The 21,863-nt window shown below is 39.1% G+C and overlaps 2 protein-coding genes across 5 annotated transcripts in view; one reads left to right on the top strand and one right to left on the bottom strand.

The window, feature by feature from the left end:
- LOC127572498 (thiosulfate sulfurtransferase/rhodanese-like domain-containing protein 2) overlaps positions 1–9,623 on the bottom strand; it is a 29,383-nt gene extending 19,760 nt beyond the window's left edge. The window contains exons 1-4 of one of the 4 annotated variants that reach the window (XM_052019847.1): positions 9,283–9,623; positions 8,200–8,311; positions 6,652–6,980; positions 3,090–3,198 (exon numbers count right to left, since the gene is read on the bottom strand). In XM_052019847.1, coding sequence (XP_051875807.1) covers positions 3,090–3,198; positions 6,652–6,980; positions 8,200–8,311; positions 9,283–9,623 — 891 coding nt within the window. Of the gene's footprint in view, positions 1–3,089; positions 3,199–6,651; positions 6,981–8,199; positions 8,312–9,193 lie in introns of all 4 variants that reach the window. The other 3 variants (XM_052019848.1, XM_052019849.1, XM_052019850.1) reach the window with 3 other exon arrangements.
- A 2-nt stretch (positions 9,624–9,625) lies between these two features.
- LOC127572496 (nuclear cap-binding protein subunit 1) overlaps positions 9,626–21,863 on the top strand; it is a 51,981-nt gene continuing 39,743 nt past the window's right edge. Inside the window, exons 1-6 of the mRNA XM_052019843.1 lie at positions 9,626–9,774; positions 13,699–13,784; positions 14,234–14,334; positions 16,647–16,803; positions 17,604–17,711; positions 18,390–18,511. Coding sequence (XP_051875803.1) covers positions 9,741–9,774; positions 13,699–13,784; positions 14,234–14,334; positions 16,647–16,803; positions 17,604–17,711; positions 18,390–18,511 — 608 coding nt within the window. The 5' untranslated portion in view covers positions 9,626–9,740. The remainder of the gene's footprint in view (positions 9,775–13,698; positions 13,785–14,233; positions 14,335–16,646; positions 16,804–17,603; positions 17,712–18,389; positions 18,512–21,863) is intronic.

Genomic DNA, 21,863 nt, shown 5'->3' with positions numbered 1-21,863 from the left:
ACTGACTGTGTTTATACCCTATCCATTACCTATCCTTCCTTACAGTCTATCTGCACATTGTATCTACCTTTACACCAACCGCTCCATCATTTGACCTAACACTCTGGTTCCCACCCCCCTGCCAACCTATTTTAAACCCTGCCCAACAGCTCTAGCAAAACTGCCTGCAAGGACATTGGTCCGTCTCGAGTTCAGGTGTAACCCATCCCTTTTGTACAGGTCATAGCTTCCTCAGAAGAGATCCCAGTGATCCAGAAATCTGAAACCCTGCTCCATGCACCAACTCTTCAGCCATGCATTTGTCTGCCATATCTTCCTATTCTTACCCTCACTGGTGTGTGGCACAGGCAGCAATCCAGTTACCACACTTGAGGTCCTGCTTTTTAGCTTTCAGTGCCAATCTTAACAGTCTATCCTATTCTCAGAGATTTTCAGCTGACATTTCAGTGCAATACTGTCAGAATTGCCATCTTTCAGAGACAAACTGAGAGATTACGTGTTCAAATGGACACCATTCTTATTTCAAATTAATTCATGCCAAGACACATTTATGTTATGTAAAATACATGGCTTATAACCAAGTAGTTTAGTATACCTTTAAGGGGTTTTCCTAGTTTACAATAGCATTACTTATAAAATTTAAAATAAACTTAATTACTATTTTTTATTCCTAACATGCAGCAATTTAAGGAATGCTTTTCAATTTCACTTTCTATAATACAGCATTAAATATGCATGCACCTTTCTTCAGTTATAGCATGAAAGAAGAGTTATAAAGGTAAAATACCTTTATCAGACTTGAGACAGAAACACAACGTACAAACAGTTAAGCAGAACTTTTTACATTGAGTTGCATGACTGAATTGGCAGGAGGCACCATCATAAGGTTGTTAACATTGTTATAAAGCATCTAGTCAAAAGATGAAGTGCTGCCTTTAACTGTCTGTTAAATATTACTGAAATAGTGTAGGAGGCTAGGAACAAGCAAGAGGATGACATTTGGCCCTTTGCATCTATTTCATCGTTCAACAAGATCCTGGCTGATCTTTTACCACAGCACCAATATCATGTATTTTCTACTTATCATGCTCAAATACTTTCAGCTTTCTCAAAAGAAACTTGAAGGACAGAATCTCAGTTTGATTGGACATATAACAATGTCAATAATGTTATGGTGGTCTTTCCTACCAATCCAGTCATACAAAGAATTAATCAGAATTTGTAATTAATTGTACAGTCTTTCTGTCTCAAGTCCAGTCAAGGCATTCTACCTTCTAAGCTTGTTGCATCTTTTTTTCAATCTACAACTACAAAATATACATCTATATTTAATGCTGTATATTAGTAAGTGAAATTGGAAAGCATTCCCTAAATTATCAGGTGCTAGTAACAGAAAACTAAATTGGATTTAAATTTTGCTCTCAAAATAAAACTCCAGTAAGGGAGAAAAGTGTGTTGATAAACAATCTATTTTATTTAATGTAATTGCATTTTAGGAATGACATGAGTTAATCTGAATAATAGAGTGGATCCATTTGAACAAACAACCTTTCAGTTTGTCTCTGAAAGTCAGCAATGCCGATAGTACTGCTCTGAAATGTGGGCTTTCATATTTTATTTTAATAACCAGCAGCTTTTTGCTCCAGTCAATTAATTCAAGTTTCACTTTGTGACAATCATAATAGCCCAGATACTCTGAAACATTGCTTAAACATAGAATCATGGAGAAGTTATGACTCAGGGGGCCCATCACTAAGCTCACTGTATCCGTGTTGGTCAGAAAAGAGCTACCCAACCTAATCCTATCTTTCTGCACATGGACCATAGCCTTGCAGGTCATGAGTCTTCAAGTGCAGATGAATGTAACGTTCAATGTAATTAGAGGTTCTGTCTGAAAGGATGGTGAAGGCAATGGTTTCCAGACCCCAGCAGCTTATCTCCCCTCTATTCCTTCTAACAATTGCTTTAATTCTATACTCCCTGGTCTTTTGACTTATCTGCCAGGGGAAATAGATCTTTGCAATTTACTCTCCCAGTCACTAAATTTTATACACCTCAATTAAGTCTTTCCCAAGTTTCCTGTGTTCCAAAGTAAACGACCCTAGCTTATCCAATCTTTCCATAAAACTACAATATTCCGGTCCTGGCAAGTACCTTCATAGATCTCCTTTGAAACCCCTCTGATGCAATCACATCTGTCCTGTATTATGGTGGCTATATTTAGTATTTCAAGCTGTGATCCAATTGGTGTTGTGTATACTCCAGCATAACCTCCCTACATTTATATTCAATGCCTCAGCTAAGGAAAGAAAACAACTCGTGCCCTTTTAACCACCTTACTGAACAGTCCTGTTATCTTAGTGCAGATAATCCAAGGTCCCCCTGTTCCTCACATCATTCAATACATTCCCATTTATTGTATATTCCATCGTATTGTTGCACCTTCCCAAATGCACTCTCTCACAGTTAGAGAGAAAGAGAGATACAGAAGCAGGCCTTTCATTCCACCAAGCTCACGCCAACCATCAAGCACCCATTTTTAGACTGATCCTACCCTACCATATTTCTCTGCACATCCCCAACAACTCCCCACCACATTCCCCGCTCATCTACATGCTAGGTGTAATTTACAGTGGCCAAAGAACCAACCAACTTGCAAATTTTTGGGATGTGGGAGGAAACCAGAGCACCCAGAGGAAATTCCATTTGCCATTTTTCTGCCCAACTCGCCAATCAATCTACATCTTCCTGCAGCCTAAAGCTTTTCTCCTTACTGTCAACCACATGTCCAACTTTTCTATCATTGACAAACTTCTTTATCACCACAATCCCCACATGCAAGGGAATAAGTACTGAACGCTGTGGAACTTCATTGACGATACCCCTCCAGTCATGAAAATACCCGAACATTACCCTTTGCTTCCAGCCACGGCTAATTTTAGATCCAAATTGCCAGTCTCCCCTCGATGCCACAGATTTTTTTTTGACCAGCCTGCCTGCTGATAATCCTTGTGAGATCGTATTTCATTGGGTCACATCAGACAGATTAGGCATACAAAAGCTGGATGTAAAAGATATCCATCACCTACTTTGCCTGTAAAATGCAGCTGACGACACAAGGCTTTTTGCCATTCACAGATCACTTGTGGCTCCTCAATGTCACAGTAGGAATAATATAACAGCACTTCACCTGCTGCACTAGGAACAAGCACAATAAGACTTTCTAAATGCAATAACCAAAATGACATTATCAGAAAAAAAAAGAAATTGATGCGAATACTCAGGTCAGGCAACATCTATGGAGAGCCACAAGGTAAACAGTTCAAGTTGACCTTTCATCACAACTAGAAAATGTTGGAGATGTATAATAGAAAGCTTTGGGCTGTGGGGATCAGGGGAGGGGAGGAAAGCACAGAGGTAAATGACTATGATAGAAAAGATTAAATGATTAAAGAGAATGATGGTGTAATCAAGAAGGGAGCAGAAATGGGACAAGTAAAGAAACAGGAAGATTCACGGGAAGTGAAAGTATAGGTTGAACTCTTTTGTTACGTCCAGAAAAAGTTTCATGCAGGAACACAAAATGCTATCCTTCAAATTCTTGTTGAGCATTACTGAACAGTGCAAGAAGCCAAGAACAATATTCTTGAGACAGTGAAATTAAAGTGACACGAGTTATTTTAGGGGATTGAATGGAGGTGTGCCACAAAGCAGTCACCCAATCAGTGTCTGGTCTCCCAGATTAACAAGGGATTGCTGCATGAGCAAAGAATGCACTATATCAAATTGGAAAAACAAGTACAAGTAAATTGCTGTATTACTTGGAGTAACAGAATTTGAAGTCATGGATGGTGGGCAGAGCAGAGGTAAAAATGCAGGTGTTACATCTCCTGTGATTGTATAGAAAGGTGCTATGGGAAATGGAAAAGGGTACCAGACATGGCAAAGGGCTAGATGAGAGTGTCAGAGAGGGAACACTTCCTCTGACGGAGGGTTTAGGTCCTGAAACGTTAACTGTTTCTCTTTCCACAGATGCTACCTTACCTGCTGAGTGTTTCCATCATTTTCTATTTTCTGTTTACTCCTTTCTGAGCTGAAAGAGGAAGGGAAAGATGTTTTGGTGAAAGCATCAGGCTACAGCTGGCACTAATGGTTTAGGGTAGTCTGTTAAATGTGGAGGCTTGGACAGTTGAAAGCAAAGACAAGAGGAACCTTATCATAGTTTGCAGAAGGAAAGGCAGGAGAAGTGAGGGAAATGAACCAGCCATTATTTAGCACCCTGTCATTCATGCTGCAGGGGAATCCTAAGTTAAGGAAAAATGGAAGCAGCAGTTCAGGAAGTGGCATGATAGCACTCAAATGAGATAGAACCAGTGCAATTGACAAAGTCCTTCAAGGAAGCAGGGTGGGAGGAAGTGTAATCAAGTTAGCTGTGAGAATCAATGGGGTTAGAGTGCATGCTGAACAATTATTCGCTTTACTTCAAGTTCAACAGTATTAGAAAATGATTCTGCTGCTCTCATTTACACCTTCACTTTTCCTCCTTACATTATTCCTTTGACCATTTAATCACTCCTGCATTATGACCCATTATTTTTCTGTTAATGCCTTCCCTTCTCTGCATCTTAAAACTTAATCATCCTATTTTTTTTCCAGCTCTGATGAAAAGGTCATTAAACTAAAATGCAAGACCAACTTTGGTCCCAAAATGCAAGGGTAAACATTTCAACAGAAAAGAATGGATGCAAGAGGTTATGGTAAAGTGTTACTATTTTTAATTTTTTATTTAGTTATTTGAACCCAAACATTGATGATGTGAAAATTGTTGATATTGATAGCAAAGAGCATATTCTTTGGCTACAGAATGATATTGACATGTTGGTAAAATGAGCAGAGCAATGGCAAATGGAACTTAATCCACAAATATGTGAGATGAAGCATTTTGGGAGGACTAATAAGGCTAGGATATGCACAGTGAATTAAAGGACCCAGGAAGTATGGAGGAACAGCAGGACATTGGCATAGATACCCCATGATCCCTAAAGGCAGCAGACAAGGAGGTTAAGAAGGTATTTTGGATATCTGCCTTCATTAGTTGGGGCATAAAACATAAGAGCAAGGACTGTATTAAACATCAGTTAGACCACAGCTGTGGTACCGAGTACAGTTCCAGTCACGGCTCTTAAGAAAGATGTGATTGCAAAGAAGAGAGTGCAGAGGAAATTCACCATGATGTTCCTGGGATGGAGTGTTTCAGCTATGAAGAGAACTTGAACAAGCTGGGTTTGTTTTCCTTGGAATTAGAAGGCTGAATGGGACCTGGGTGACGTCTACAAAATTGAGAGGCATAGAGAGAAAAAATAATTATGTTTCCCCTTAGCAGAGGCATCTAAAACTGAAGGGGATATCTTTAAGGGGTAGTAGATCTAGAAGGAAGAATATTTTTCCACCCAGAGGGTGGTTGAAATCTAGAATGCACACCCTGAGGGGATGTTGGAGACAGGTATGCTCAATTTAAGTTTTTAGATGAACACTTGAAAGACCAGAGCAGAGAAGGCTACAGGCTGAATGTTGGGAAATGGATTAGTACAGATAGGTAATTGATGTCTGGCACGGATGTAGTGGGCTGAAGGGACTGTTTCCATGCTGTTTGACTCTACGACCCTATGATTGGCAAACAAAAAGTGAAAGCCTGCAAAAATTAATTATAATACTGTAAAACAAATTTAAAAAGTGAATTAAAAATGTGTTGGTGTATTAATAGAAATAATGCCCAAAGTCTGCTAGTCCAGCAAAGTACTGAGCTCCAGATTAATGGAGTTTTATTGTACCAATATATGGTCAAATATTCGACACAGAAGCTAAAAGATTGTGAACCAAGTTAAGAATGTCCAAACTTGCAGTACATTAAAAAGGACCATGAAGTAATATGCATTCTTCCCATCACAGGAGATGGATTTGAGCAGGATGCAAAATACTAAACACAGTGAATCTCACTAACCTGTATTTTCATTCAGCTCAGAAGACGGTGAATATTTATATCTTAGACTGTCAAGTCCTCATTAATATAGTAAAGTTCTCTTCTACATCACTGCAATTTTTGGTAGTATTCTTATTGCCAGTACCATATATCAGAGGTAAGTATCTTCTATTTTCAATTGTTCTACACATTTACAGATTTATGTAATAATCTATCACTAGTGCTTTTGTTCTTTTTAATTTGAAAATGTTGAGGCCAAGTTCCAGAATTAGGGGTAAAAAACTTGTCCCATTCTTTCATGCTAGTGAAAGATGGTGGATGTTTGGATACTTTAATGCTCATTTTAAGAGATTCTGGACAGCACTATTGAAATTGTAAATAAGAAAACACAAAGGTTTAATTTCAATGTGTTTACTTCACAAATAAGACAAACATTGTTTTCAACACAAGGAATTGCTAACTCAATTCAGAAAAACACTTTGAAATTCTGATTCAAATCTTTTCAAATTATTAGGATAATTTTATTCAAAGTTACAACAGCATTTTCTGAGCTTAAAAACACTGTTTTTCTTAAAAAGGGATGCCTGAAAATCAGAATTCAAAGAAAAATAAGTTTTCCCATGACTATTTCATTGCAGCAAAGAAAAATAAAAAAAAAATAAAATTCTTACCTTGCTAGATCAAAGTTAATGTCACTTGTATCAGGTAACCATGTAGATATGTCAAATTCTTCCTTCATTTTATTGTGTTGTGATAACGCAATTTTATTATCTGTGGAATCATGCTTTCTTGTTAGCTTGGATTTCTTTTGTCCTAATAACTTGAAAATAGCTTCAGTTTCTTGTAGGACCTCAGACATATGTTCATTTCCCACATGCTTGTGAATGCATACTTCTTTATCAAACTGCTGTCCACAGCATTCCCAATGTATATTTTCCTCATCCAATTCTGGGTTGCTGCTTTTAGATACTTGTCTTGATTTGATAAAAAGTGCAAATGCCTGAAACAAGAAAAAAGTGTGTGTGAAAGGAAAACCATAGGATTACATTTAATGCACTATCATATCTAAATTACAAGAAAGTGCAAAGTACGAGCTTTATGGTCCACTAAGTTAGTAGATTACTTGGTTCATTATATTTATCAATACTCCTTTTATATAAGATAACTTATATAATTAAAAAGGCATTTACTACTTTATAAAATAAATTATATTATAAAATCTATTACTCCTTTGGAATATCATCTGATCTGTGAAACTTGTTTGCACAATATCAAAAGTATCAGGCTCCAAGTATTTGGCATCAGTAGGTGCACTCTAGGAATGGATTATTGCAACTGCACTTATGTTAATGAACATGCATCATGACAATCAAAACAATGGTTTGTTTAACTGCACGCAGCAAGTGACATCTATCATCAAAACAAGGTGTGAAAATTTTCCAGTGAGAACTAGGTCAATGAGCAAGCACTATTTTCAAACCAGTTAATGCACAATACAGGTACGAAAGGCTTGCCTTGTATATTGCAATTACATTTCTAAAAATATCAGGTGACCCAATAGATTACAGCAACAGCCAATAACATCATCTAGTGAATTTTGATCACAGACAAATCAGAGGTTCTACAGATTCCAAAAATGTGATTAAGGCATGCACTAAAAAAAATCTATAATCTTATGCATGAATTTAGGAGATCCAATACAAAAAAAACAAGATCCAAACAAAAACAGAAAATACTTGAAAAACTCAGATAAAGCATGTGTGAAACAATATTAGTTTCAGATCAATGACCTTCCATCGTGTCTGGGAATGCTTAAGAGATAAATCAAGTTACAAAATGCAGAGAAAGGGAGAAGAAAAGTTTAGGTCAAAATGGAAGGATTGTGATGGGATAGAAGGCTAGAGAGACAAAAGGAATGATAGTGCAAGGTAGCAAAAGTTTACAGATGGCATAAAACTAGACCTGCCTTCTACCATCCTGGAAGCTGCATAAAACAATGACAATCAAGTTGTTTACTATCATAACAATTAATCTCTGCTAGTCTAAGAAACAGATCCAGACATCTGTTCTTTTGAAGTATGCTACACCTACCATACTTTATGTCTCAAATTACATAACTAACATACAGTAGTTCAGAAAGAAACTTTGTCTTTGCTAAAGATATTTTTTGGAAACTTTCTGAATGGTACAGAATGAAATAGCATGCTGAGAATACTCACGCTAGTCAGAACTTGTGGGTAGAGAATCAAAGTTCTGCATCGATGACCTTTCAGAGCCTTACTTGAGCCAGGTAAATACAAGACAATGAAAAAAACTGCAAACTCCGGAAATCTGAAATCAAATCAGAAAATGGTGGAAACAGGTCAGGCAGCATCTGTAGAAATATTTCAGGCCAAAAACCTTTTGTCTTTGACCCAAAAGATTAATACTGTTTCTCTTTCCACAAATGCTGCCAGATCTGAGTGTTTCCAGCATTTTCTGTTTTCATTTCAGAATACCAGGCAAGGTAAGAGTGACAGGCTTACTTCCCTCAGGAACGGGCAATGGTGAAGCAGATCAAATTGTTTTATCAGGTTACCCAACTTAAGTCAAAAGACCATGGAAAAGGGCCCTTCAGTCTATTGTGATACCGTCAGCCGTCTGTAATTATCCCATCCAGTACTTGGGTTGTAGTCTTTTATGTCATGGTATTTCAAGTACTCATCTAAATACTTCTTAAATGTGAGAGTCTCCGCCTCCACCGCTCCTTCAGGCAGCGAGTTCCACGTCTCACCAAGCTCGTGAAAAAGAAATCCTCCTCAGGATTCCCTCTAAATCTCCTACTCCTTACCTTCAACCTATGCCCCCTGGACAAAGGCCACCTCTGCTGAGGAGAAATGTTTCTCACTACCTACCCGATGCGCCTGATAATTTTGCATCCTCAAATCAGGTCTCTCTCTCCCCCCCCCCCCCCCCCCCCCCCACGTCTTGGTCCCATATTTAATACCAGCACCAGAACTACCAACACAGGGCATTGAATATCTCAAACAAAACTGCGGGAAATGTTCAGCACTTCGGACAGTACAGATGAGTCAATATTTCAAGAACCAAGTATTGGAACTGGAAGTAAATTTCAAGTTAAGCTTTCAGAAGAAACTCGGATGAAGAGGCGGAGCAGAGGCTGCGAGAGACAAAATGGCCCGAAAACGCTTCGATGGGGGTGGAGGAAGAAACCTGAGATAAGTAAACGGCCATGAAGCCCGATTGCTCTGCCTAAAGCCCCCGTTCGGTTTCGTTGCGCTGCGGCCTGGGCGGCTCCTCACCCATTTGCGCGCCGGTCCTCGGTGCCTGCGGCCCGGGTGCGCGCGCGGGCCGCCCCCGCCGCCGCGCGCCGGGACACCGCCGGGGCCGCGCCCCGCGTCACAACTCTCCACGTCCAGCTCGGGCTGAAGCAGCGTCTCCATGGCAGCGGGGCACGGGCACCGAGCGGCCTGGGACCAGACGCCTGAGGTGAACGGACGCACCGATCGGAGGAGCAAACAGCGGCAGAAATCCCGCCGGCTGCGGACACACCGGGCCGGAGGGAGGGAAACCACCCGGCGCTGCGGCACGGCCGGAAGGAGTTAGCGCGCCCCCGGAAGAGCTTGTGAGGAGAGGCGGCCATTAGTTGGGGACTGCTGCTGTAGCAGGCCGTTCTGGAGGGAGGTAGTGAGTGGACAGTCAACTTAAATCGGCCAGCGCCTCACTTGTTCTTCGCCACTGACCCGGCGACCATCCCGAAATGTCGAGGAGACGGCACAGCGACGATAATGACGGTGGGTGAAACCGGAACAAGACGAGTGCACGATGTCTGTGCGGTGGGACTGGCGCCTCTCGGCCGGTTTCCGTGACGACACCCGGTTTGCCTGGTTGTTCTCTTTACCTGGTGCACTTACGTGGCCGGAGGGTCTTATCCCTGGCCAAAGGCGGTCCGTTAACCCCGGCTCCCTCCCTTGCTGGTTCACCAGGGCGACATTACCGCGGGACCCGTGTTCGTTCCAACCTCGTCCCCCTCCAGGACGGTACTAAGGGAGCGCTGAACTGGCGGACTTGCCGCCTTTTGATTGAGATTTTAAAACGAGGCAGCATCTCTCGGTTAACGTAAAAGGTCCTATGGATCTACTTTGAACAAACTAGAGAATCATCCGTGTCCTGGCCAGAAGAGCCCTCCGTTCTGATGAAGGGTCATTGACCTGAAACGTTAATTCTGTTTTTCTTTTCATAAACGTTCCTTAATCGCCTGAGTATTCCCAATATATATTTTTTCCTTTTACTTTATAATTCTGCATTTAGCCACTAAAACATCCATCCATTGTCTCAATGCTGTTTGTGCAAGCTTATGTGCAAATTGACTGCTCCATTTTCTACTTTGCAGCAGTGCTTGCACTTGGAAAAGTGGAAGTAAAATGTTGTGGGGAATCCTCAGCTTGTGAAAGTTGTTACATAAATATGTCCTCCATTATTCTGTTGCCCCACATCAATCCAGAATTAATCCCAGTTTCTTTATGCTGCTCTGTAACCTAGTTATCATAGCTGTATATAATTTTCAGACGAATCATGTTATTTTGACTTCTCTTTTCCTTTGCACGAGCATTTATCCTAGTTCTAACTCTAGATTCCTCAAGCAGGGAATTTTCTTCATGTATACCTTGTCAACCCCACTTTCCTGTTCTCTAACCTTGTATCAATACAGAAGTGATCCTATAGACTACAATCTTTGGTCACTTGTGGACAAATCCATTATCTTATTCTCTCCAGATATTTGCATTAATTAGAAATTAGTCAATTGACTTGGTTTTTCCCCTTCGTCCAAAGAACCAAATCTACTGCAACTGCCCTGTTCCTGTAAGAGGTAGTAGGAGGAGTCCATGCAGCCCTTAAAGGTTGTTCTAACATACAATAAAATCATGACTGGTCCTCTATATCAAGTTCCAGTGCTCTGCTGTACTCAATACACAACTCATCTCACAAAAGCATCCTATCTGGATGCATCATGGCTTGGTATGGCAACCGCTCTGCCCATGACCACAAGAAACTGCAGAGTGTTGTGGACGCAGCTCAGCACATCACGGAAACCAGCCTCCCCTCCAGGGACTCTGTTTATACTTCTATACTAAGACCCCACCCACCCCAGACATTCTCTCTTCTCCCATTGAACAGAAAATACAAAAGCCTGAAAGCACGTACCACCAGGCTCAGGGACAGCTTCCATCCTGCTGTCATAATGAATGGTTCCCTAGTATGATAAAGATGGGCTCTTGATTTCACAATTACCTTATTATGGCCTTGCACCTTATTGTCTGCCTGCACTGCACTTTCTCTGTAGCTGTTATACTTTATTCTGCATTCTGTTATTGTTTTACCTTCTAATACCTCAAAGCATTGTGTAAAGTATTGATCTGTATGAACAGTATGTAAGACAAGTTTTTCACTATACCTTGGTACATGTGACAATAACAAACCAATTCCAGTATCCCTTTTCTCTGTTGTACTAATCCCACTAACCTGCACTCTCTGCATATTAATGTAAAATCCCATGTATTTTCTAATTACCAAGCATTAATTTCAAACTAATTTAGGGCCCTTGTGATATCACACCTGGATTTTTATGAACAATCTTTATATTCTTATCTAAAAAATTATATATGTGTCATAGAGTAGTGCTGCAGGGTAGATATGAGGAGAGATTGAGCAGGCTAGGTCTCTATTCTCTACAGTTCAGAAGAATGAGAGGGCGTGACAAGGTAGATATGGGGAGAATTCCCCTGTCTGAGGAATCTAGAACTAAGAGTCATGGTTACATAATAAGAGTTAGGCTATTTGGAACTGAATTGAGGAGATATTTCTTTACATGGAGTAAATCTAGAATTTGTTGCTCCAGAGGACTCTAGAGGTTCAGTCATTGATTGCATTCAAAACAGAGACTAATTGATCTCTGGATAGTGAAGGAATCAAGATGTAAGGGGATAGGGCAGGAAAATGATGTTTGAGGTAGGTCAGCCATGATCTTATTGAGTTGCAGAGCTGGCTCAAGGGACTGATTGGCCTAATCCTGCTCCTATTACTTTTGTTCTTTGGGTATGTAATGCCACTGCTTTCTTCATGGCCCATTATACTCCAAACCATTACTAATCTCACCATTCCATATCCCAGCAGCAATTCCACTGACTTGTACCATAATTCTGTATCAATTACAAACTAATCTTGTTCTTGATCTTTCTTTAATGCTTCATTAATCCAGTATTAATCCCCCAACTCCATATTGTAAATCTGATTGTGCTCACTCTACAATCATAACTCTGCATTGTTCCTAAACTAATTCTACTGCTCAGCTCTTTCACCATGATACTTCCACCAACTCATTCTTTTCCCATTAGCCCTATATCAATCCAAAAATAATCCCAGTGTCCTGTTCTCTCCCTACAGTCCTGCAAAAATCCTAAACCAATACTGCTACATTGTCATATTCTCACAATCCTATATCAATCCAGTCTAATTTCAACAATTGTGGTTTTCTTTTTTCACCTTATTAAAGCTTTCCTTGCTGCAGTGTTAAAAAGTCCCTATCTCTTTGAATCTCTGATCCACCAGATTCTTTCCCATTGTATCTATATTGCATGCTCTCTGGCTTGCAATCCATTCTCACACCCAAAACTGCAAACAGCACTTTGGTCTCATTAAACTTTCCTGAACATTTTTTTACATGTTTCCATCAAATTTTAACTTAATTTGTTCATTTTTAAAAAGCCTTTATGTAAACATTATTTCTTACTCCATTTTGGAGACTAAGCTTCGAAGATTTCAGTGTAAGGAAGCTGTTAGATTTCACAGGACATGTTTTTTGTGTTTGAAATGAAAATGAAATTACTTTTTAATAACATAATAGTTGGAATATTTACAGACTAATAATAATTTGGGATCTGTATACATTAAAAGCTAATAATCAAATGTATTGACTGAATTACAGTAAATGCTATGAAAAAAGTGGAGTAGTTTTGAAAAATCCCATATTTTAAATATAACTAATTTCTATTTGTAGCATATGGATCTGGTCACTTTTTTAACTAGCAGTTCATAAACCAAAAGTGACCTTTCAGTTTGAGGGTGTTGTCAGATGGATTAAAAAAATTATTAATTGAAAATTGGCTATGTTGGCGCTGGAAGCGTGGTGACACTTGCGGCCTGCCCCCAGAACACACTACGCAAAAAGATGCATTTCATTATGTGTTTCGATGTACATATGAAAAGAATGTCATAATGTATTAATTCAATCATTAAGGAAACATGCAGCAAAATTGGAAACTTCAATTTGTCTGAAAGTTTGGAGGAGCAGAGTAGTTCAGGTTAGAAAGGTGGTAAATTTATTGAGTATATTTTAAAATCAATAGTGCAATATTCTAGAATAAACAAGAGGACATGCCATACTAGGTCAGTTAACCTCACAAGGGATCATTTATCTAACAGATGATCAAATACAATGGGCCAGATCTTTGCTGACTCAGTTATCATGCCCAGAATCACTGCCCATGGTTATCACTGTGACAAATCAAGTTGATTTTAGAGGAAGAGGAGGATCATGATGTCTATGTAATTTGAAGATCATAGGACATGTACAATTTGAAATCTACATGTTGCATATTAGCACAACTTTCAGTCAAATGACTAGATTGAATTAATGACGGATCTCTTGTTTTGCATAGGGCAACCTCACAAGAGGAGGAGGACATCTGAACCAATCGAAATTGAAGATCGATTGGAGTCTTTGATATGTCGCGTAGGAGAAAAGGTACAGTTCATTTCACTCATTTTTAAATATTTTCTAAAATTTAAAAATGATGGACTCATTTTTATCATTGAATGAAAATTGAGGCCTTGGAAACAACATTTTTGAAAATCAAATTATTAAGAGTACCTGCTGTACGTTTGATGTTTACAGACATACCTTTTTTTTCACTTCCTGGTTTAATCACAAACATATGATGAATAATGGAAAAGAAACATTTATTACTGCCTACAATATCTCCAAAATCATAGAAGTGATCTGGCATCTTGCATATGTCATCAAGATAGCCACTTTGTTTGTCTTATGATAGGTACTATATAAATGCAAGTTTTCTTTGTTGTAATTATCTTCATTTAATACTTTGTTAGTAGTAATTTGAATGTATTCATTCCAGAGATTTTTGGCATTTACTGTGGCTCATTGTATCATCAACATGTATGTTTGGTTTGCAGAGCACTTCTTCATTGGAGAGCAATCTAGAAGGTCTAGCGGGTGTTTTGGAAGCTGATCTGCCAAACTATAAAAGTAAAATCTTGAGAATACTTTGTGCAGTGTAAGTTGGATGATGCATAGGATTGTATATAAGGCATTTTTAAAAATTATTTGTGTGTTATAAATTGTCGTACATTAATATCTGTGTAACTAACTAATTAGAAATTATTATGTGGATTTGAAAATTATTATTTATGTTCATCCACAGAACATGGACATCAGTGGTAAGACGAGCAGTTAATGCTCGTCTCAAATTATCTTTGAACCAAGTGGCTTGCTGAGGTATTTCGCTGGCCATTAAGTGTCAGCTTCATTGCTGCAAAATTGCATATAGAACAAATCAATTAATGGGAATGATGAACAAATCAATTAAGGACTGCTGGATTTTCTCTTAAAGGGCATTAGTGAATTAGTGTAACCTTTTTTCTGACAATCTGATGGTTTTATATTCACCATTACCATTATTAGCATAACTGCTGTTACCATTCCAAAACCCATTTAATCAACTGAATTTAAATTCCCCATCTGTTTTGGTGGGATTTGAGCATGCCTGCAGATCATTAGTCCATTGACTTAACCTTTCTATTACCAGTCCTCTCAATTGCATACATTGTCTCCATAAGTTGCTGCTGGTAAGTGGTTACAAAAGTGAGGGATAAAGGTTTAAAAAAACTGTAGATTCTGGAAATCTGAAATCAAATCAGAAGATGCTGGAGCACTCAGCAGCTTGGGCAACATCTGTGGAAAGAGAGAGAGTTAATAGGTTGCAACCCTTCATCAGAAGCGGGAAAGTAATGAAAAAGATGGTTTTAAGTTGTCTAGAAGATGATGGGATGGTTAGTACGAAGGGAATAACTGTGATAGGATGAGGTCAGGTCATATGGGTAAATGCAGCAGTTGGAAGGAATTATGCTTCTTTGTCTTGGAGATTTTGCCTCATTTACCCATTTAAATTGTTCTCACCTCGTCACAGGTATTAACTTTGTCCTGTCTATCCTTTCTGCCACCTTCTCTGCAACTTCAAATTATATTTTTTTAATGTCTTCCAGTTCTGACAATGGGTGTAGGATCTGAAACATTAACTCTGCATCTGTTTCCATGGATTCTGCCTAAGTGTTTCCATCATTTTCTGTTTTTACAATAGGAGGAATAGTTTCAATAAAAGAAAATAGTATTGGGGAAAATAAGCTGTTTATTGTGGTATGCTGGATGTCCATTTTCTGGATTACAATATATAAATAAAATGCTTTTAGTTTTGCTTGAGGCAGGATTGGGGCATGGATTGAATCACTGGGTAAATGAATGGGCAGGCACAGTAGTGTAGCAGTTAGTGCAATGCATTACAGTGCCAGCGACCTGGGTTTAATTCCGGCCACTGTCTGTAAGAAGTTTGTACGTTCTCCCTGTATCTGCGTGGGTTTCCTCCGGGTGCTCCGGTTTCCTCCCACATTCCAAAGACGTATGGGTTAGAAAGTTGTGGGCATGCTATGTTGGCGCTGGAAGTGTAGCGACACTTGTGGGCTGCCCCCAGAACACTATGCAACAAAGATGCATTTCACTGTGTGTTTCAATGTAAGTGCGACTAATTTAATGGAAGGAAGTAATTTTGATTGGAAAAAGGTGCCTGTAATTTTGATTGGAAAAAGTTGCCTGTTACTTTGCCAATAGTATGTAGTCTGGGTAAAGGTGACTGCAGATATTTTAACATCAACTCGTGTCATGACACCTTGGTCCTAGCTTTTCAAACTCATTCCTAATGGTAGGTGTAGAACTATAAGGGTATGTTGGCAATGAGACCAGTTTGGCAAGTAATCACTGTATACAAAACCATTACTTATATGTTTTATATTAAGGTTCCACCCTTCATCTTAGAAAATAATTCTTCTCTTCAGAGATCAAGGCTGAAGAACATTGTTGGAGCAGAGGAAGTTGAAGTATAATCTGGGCTATACTGGGTGGCATTTTAAAGTGTCAAAAATACTGAACAAATTGCATTTGCTGATATCAAAATCTCCTTTTCAAATGAAGTGCTAAAGCTAGTTGTTTAACACTATGGAGTCATTCCAATTTCTAATGCAATCATTGTGGTGGATGTCCTTAATGTAAATGGCATCATGACTTTTTAATCATTCATTCCAGGGAGAATTTTACCAGTTTTGGAACTCTTTCTGCTCTCTACAGTCTTTTGTCTGAGTATACTTAAAGTTTTTTCGTTAAGTAAATAAATTTGCTGGTTATTGGAGCATTGTACTAATTACTCTTAATGCAATCTCACTAAATGCTTAACAATTCTTGCTATGTTGGCAATAAATAATTTTCTATCACAGTAATAAAATACTTGGTGGATTATTTGACATGATATTTTCCTTCTAGAGCAAGACAGCTTCCTGAAAAATTACCTGTATACACAACACTGGTGGGTCTGCTAAATGCCAGGAATTACAACTTTGGTGGTGAATTTGTCGAAGCTATGATCAGACAGCTTAAAGAAACTTTGAAAGCCAATTTGTACAATGAGGCAGTTTTTGCTGTAAGTCTCACCTTTTTGTGTTGTAATGGGTTAGAATGATCTGCTCTAAAAATCTTGATAGCACTACCATGTCTGCAATTGGATAAGTTTGGGTTGAAGTAAAACAAAGCTATATGAAACTTTTTCTTTGCATCCTTTATTTTAATAAAAACAACAATCACTGTGAGTTAATGCTGTTGGCAATGTGATGATTGTAATGTTGTCGATGATGACGTGAATGATAATGACTTGCAGCATTATATAAGTTAACAGCACCCCAGTTTGTGGCTGTTGTTCTTCATATCCCTATTAAACAACAGTTCTTCCTTTCTCTGATGATTGAGGCTTCTTTAACTTAGTTATATTATCTGGAACATTGTCTAAATACTGCTGTTTCTCATTTTCATAAGCCTTTTCCAAAAATTTTGAGCTATACTTTTAGTACTTTTTTAAAAAAAAGCTTGCTGTCTATAATATGTTAATAATGTTCTTTAAGTACAACTATTATGGTGGCATGTAACTTGAAACGGTGCATCAGTCATGAATGGGAGGGCATTGTTGCATTTTAGTAAAGGTTTTGAGGTACTTTAATAGCAGAGAAAGAAATATGATTGATAAAACTGGGGGAAAGAATAACATTGATATCAGAGAAAGTGGGAAAGTTGTTTTCCATTTCCAAAACTGACAAAAGTAACTTATATTTTGAGCAGAAATTAAATGCTTAGAATTTCTATGAAATACAGTCTGCTATTTTTAAAATTAGATAAATAGAGTAAAAGGATAATTCTGTTTGTTGAAATTAAGCTGTGCTACTTGTGTAGGTTCGTTTTCTGTCTGATCTTGTGAATTGTCATGTGATTGCTGCTCCATCAATGGTGGCAATGTTTGAAAACTTTATCAGCGTAACTCAAGAGGAGGATATACCACAGGTAAGAAATCAAGCGATTGATTGGAGTTTTCTGATGGGTTTTCTTTCCCTGTGTGACGAGACATGGATTTTTTTTGGAAGTTTTCTTTGCTCTCAAGGTTCACTGCATGACACTTGTGACATTGCTTTTAAAAATCCTTCTTAAGCCCTTCTGTTTCTTCATTTGGAAATCCTTTTAAAATACTACATAACTTTTATCTTTATTGGTATTCTTTGATATTACCTTGTGGATTAATACCTAAGCAGTGAGGTCAAAATATTTGTTATACAACTTGTAAGATATTTTGCCAAATGAGAAACCTATTACTCTTAATGGTTCTTCCGTGACCATTGACAAGAATCCTTCAGATGTAAGTTTCATTTATCCCTCTTAATGTCTTTAGACCAATTCCTCAACACTATTTGAGAAGTACCTTGGAATTTTTTTTTTGATTGAAGTGTCATACAAATTCAAGTTGTTGTTTATAGCTATCCTAAACTAGAATATTTAACCAAGAGAAACTCACATTTTCCTTTTGTTGTTTCATTGTAAACAGTGTAGTTGTTTCAATGGAAATTGCATGGCTTTTCTATTTTGCATATTAAGGAAATGGTGCTTTCTATAGGTATTTTAGGCAGTAAATGTTAATTTGTATTGTAAAACCTTTTAAATATTTGTCATATTTTTACTTTGCTGTAGGTACGCTCTGACTGGTATGTGTATTCGGTGCTTTCTTCTCTTCCCTGGGTTGGAAAGGAGCTGTATGAGAAAAAGGATGTAGAGATGGATCGAATTCTTTTGCAAATTGAAAGTTATCTAAAGTAAGTGAATATTTTAACCAATCTATCAATTCTTCTTACAATTGTGAATTAAATTAAGTGCTTAAGATAGTCAAATATACAATTTAGTATTTGATTTTCTTGTGGGCATTCACATTATAGCTCTGAGAGGAAAAAAAATCTCCTCATCTGCCTTAAATGAAGAATCTCTTTATGTTTAAATGGCACCCCTAGTTCTATATTTGCTCACAATAGGAAACATCCTTTCCAGATCCACCATGTCAAGGTCCTTCACAATCTTAGACGATCTTATATGATTCAATCGAGTCACTTCTCTTTCTTTTAAACTCTTATCAGATACAAGCCTAGTCTGTCTAACCTTTTGTCAGATGTCAGTCCTGTAGAGCTTTATTCAACTAGAGCCATAGAACAATACAGCATAGATACAGGCCCTTTGGCCCAACCAGTACATGCCGACCATGGTGCCCACCCATCTAGTCCCAATTTCCTGCCTTCAGCCCATATCCCTCCAAGCCTCACCCCTGCAGGTACCTATCCAAATGCTTCCTAAATGATACTACTGTACCTGCCTCAACCACTTACTCTGGCAGCTCATTACATATACTCACCATCCTTTGCATGAAAAAGTTGCCCTTAAGCCCCTTTTAAATCTTTCCCCTCTCACCCTAAATCTATGCTGCCTAGTTTTGAACTCCCCTACCCTGGGGAAAAGTCTGCTACCATCCACCCTTATCTATGCCCCTCACAATCTTATAAACCTCTATAATTTCACCCCTCATTCTCCTACGCTCCAAGGAATAAAGACCTAGCCTGACCAACCTCTCCCTATAACTCGGGCCTGGCAACATCCTTGTAAATCTTTTCTGCACTCTTTGCAGTTTAACCACATCTTTCCTGTAACAGGGTGACCAAAACTGTACACAGTACTCCAAGTGCAGCCTCACCAATGACTTATACAACTGCAACATAATGTCCCAACTCCTATACTCAATGTCCTGACTGATGAAGGCCAGCGTGCTAAATGCCTTTTTCACCACCCTGTCTACCTGTCATGCTGCTTTCAATGAACTATGCGTTTGTACTACTAGGTCCCTTTGTTCCATTATACTCCCTAGTGTCCTACCATTCATAGTATGTCCTATGCTGGTTTGACTTTCCAAAATACATTACCTCACGCTCATCTGTATTGAAATCTATTTGACATTTCTCGGTCCTCTTCCCTCCTGATCAAGATCCCCTGTAATCTACGATAATCTTCTTCACTATCAACAACGCCTCCTAATTTTGTGTCATCTGCAGTCTTAGTGATCAAGCCTTGTACATTCACATCTAAATCATTTATATAAATAACAAATAGCAAGGGTCCCAACACCAACCCCTGCAGTACACCACTCGTCACCAGCCTCCATTCCGAGAAACAACCTTCAACTACCACCCTCTGCTTCCTACCTCCGAGCCAATTTTGAATCCACCTAACTAGCTCTTCTTGAATTCAATGGGACCTAACCTTCTAGACCAGACTATAATGCGGGACCTTGTTGAAAGCCTCGCCAAAGTCCAAATAGATAACATCCACTGCCCTACCCTCATCTACCTTTTTGGTTACCTCTTCAAAAAAAAAACTCTAAAAGGTTCCATAAGACATAGGAGCAGAATTAGGTCATTCAGCCCTTCGAGTCTGCTTCGCCATTCAATCATGGCTGATTTATTTTTTCCCTCTCAACCCCATTCTCCTACCTTCTCCCTGTAACCTTTGACGCCCTTACTAATCAAGAACCTATCAACCTCCACTTTAAATATACCCAGTGACTTGGCCTCCACAGCCGTCTGTGGCAATGAATTCCACAGATTCACCACCCTCTGGCTAAAGAAATTCCTCCTCATCTTTATAGGCTAACTGGCCTATAATTTCCTGTCTTTTGCCTCCCTCCCTTCTTAAAGAATGGAGTGACATTTGCGATTTTCCGGTCCTCTGGAACCATTCCTGACTCTAGTGATTCTTGAAAGATCACTACTAATGCCTCCACAGTCTCTTCAGCTACCACTTACAGAACCCTGGGGTGTAGTCCATCTGCTCCAGGTGACTTATCTGCCTTCAACCCTTTCAGTTTCCCAAGCATCTTCTCCTTAGTAATAGTGACTACACTCACTTCTGCCCCCGACTCTCGAATTTCAGGCATGTTGCTGGTGTCTTCCACAGTTAAGACTGACGCAAGATACTTATTCAGTTCGTCCGCCATTTCTTTGTTTCCCATTACTATCTCTCCAACGTCATTTTCCAGCAGTCTGATGTCCACTCTTGCCTCTCTTTTACATTTGCTTTTTCTGATATTACTTTTGGTATCCTCTTTTATACTATTGGCTAGTTTGCCTTCATATTTTATCTTTTCTCCCCTCATTGCTTTTTTTTTGTTGCCTTCTGTTGGTTTTTAAAAGCTTCCCAATCCTCGAGCTTCCTGCTAATTTTTGCAATATTGTATGCCCTCTCTTTTGCTTCTATGCTGTCTTTGACTTCCCTCGTCAGCCACGGTTGCTTCATCCTCCCTTTAGAATGCTGCTGCTTCTTTTGGGATGAACTAATCATGCGTCTTCCAAGTTACTCCCAGAAACTCCTGCCTTTGCTGCTCGACCGTCATCCCTGCTAGGGTCCCCCTCCAATCAACTGTGTCCAGCTCCTCTCTCATGCCTCTGTAGTTACCTTTACTCAACTGTAATACAGATACATCCGATTTTAGCTTTTCCCTCTCAAACTGCAGGGTGAATTCTATCATATTATGGTCACTGCGTCCTATGGGTTCCTTTACCTTGAGTTCCATAATCAAATCTAGTTTATTGCACAACACCAAATCCAGAATTGCCTTCTCCTTAGTGGGCTCAACCACAAGCTGCTCTAAAAAGCCATCTTGTAGGCATTCTACAAACTCCTTCTCTTGGAATCCAGTACCAACCTGATTTTCCCAATCTACCTGCATATTGAAATCCCCCATGACCACCGTAACATTGCCCTTTTTACATGCTTTTTCTATCTCCTGTTGTAATTTGTACCCCACATCCTGGCTACTATTCAGAGGCCTGTATATAATTCCCATCAGTGTCTTTTTACCCTTCCAGTTTCTTAACTCTACCCACAAGGATTCTACATCTTCTGATCCTATGTCACTTCTTGCTAAGGATTTGATTTCATTTTTTTACCAACAGAGCCACCCCACCCCCTCTGCTCCCCTGCCTGTCTTTTCAATCGGATGAGTATCCTTGGATGTTTAGCTCCCAGCTGTGACCTTCTTTCAACCACGACTCTGCAATGCCCACAATGTCATATCTGCCAATTTCTAACTGCGCTGTGAGCTCGTCTACCTTGTATACTGTGTGCATT

The sequence above is a fragment of the Pristis pectinata genome, chromosome 7 (genome assembly GCF_009764475.1).
Source record: "Pristis pectinata isolate sPriPec2 chromosome 7, sPriPec2.1.pri, whole genome shotgun sequence".
Lineage (NCBI taxonomy): Eukaryota > Metazoa > Chordata > Chondrichthyes > Rhinopristiformes > Pristidae > Pristis > Pristis pectinata.
This window is presented reverse-complemented; position numbering and strand designations above follow the sequence as displayed.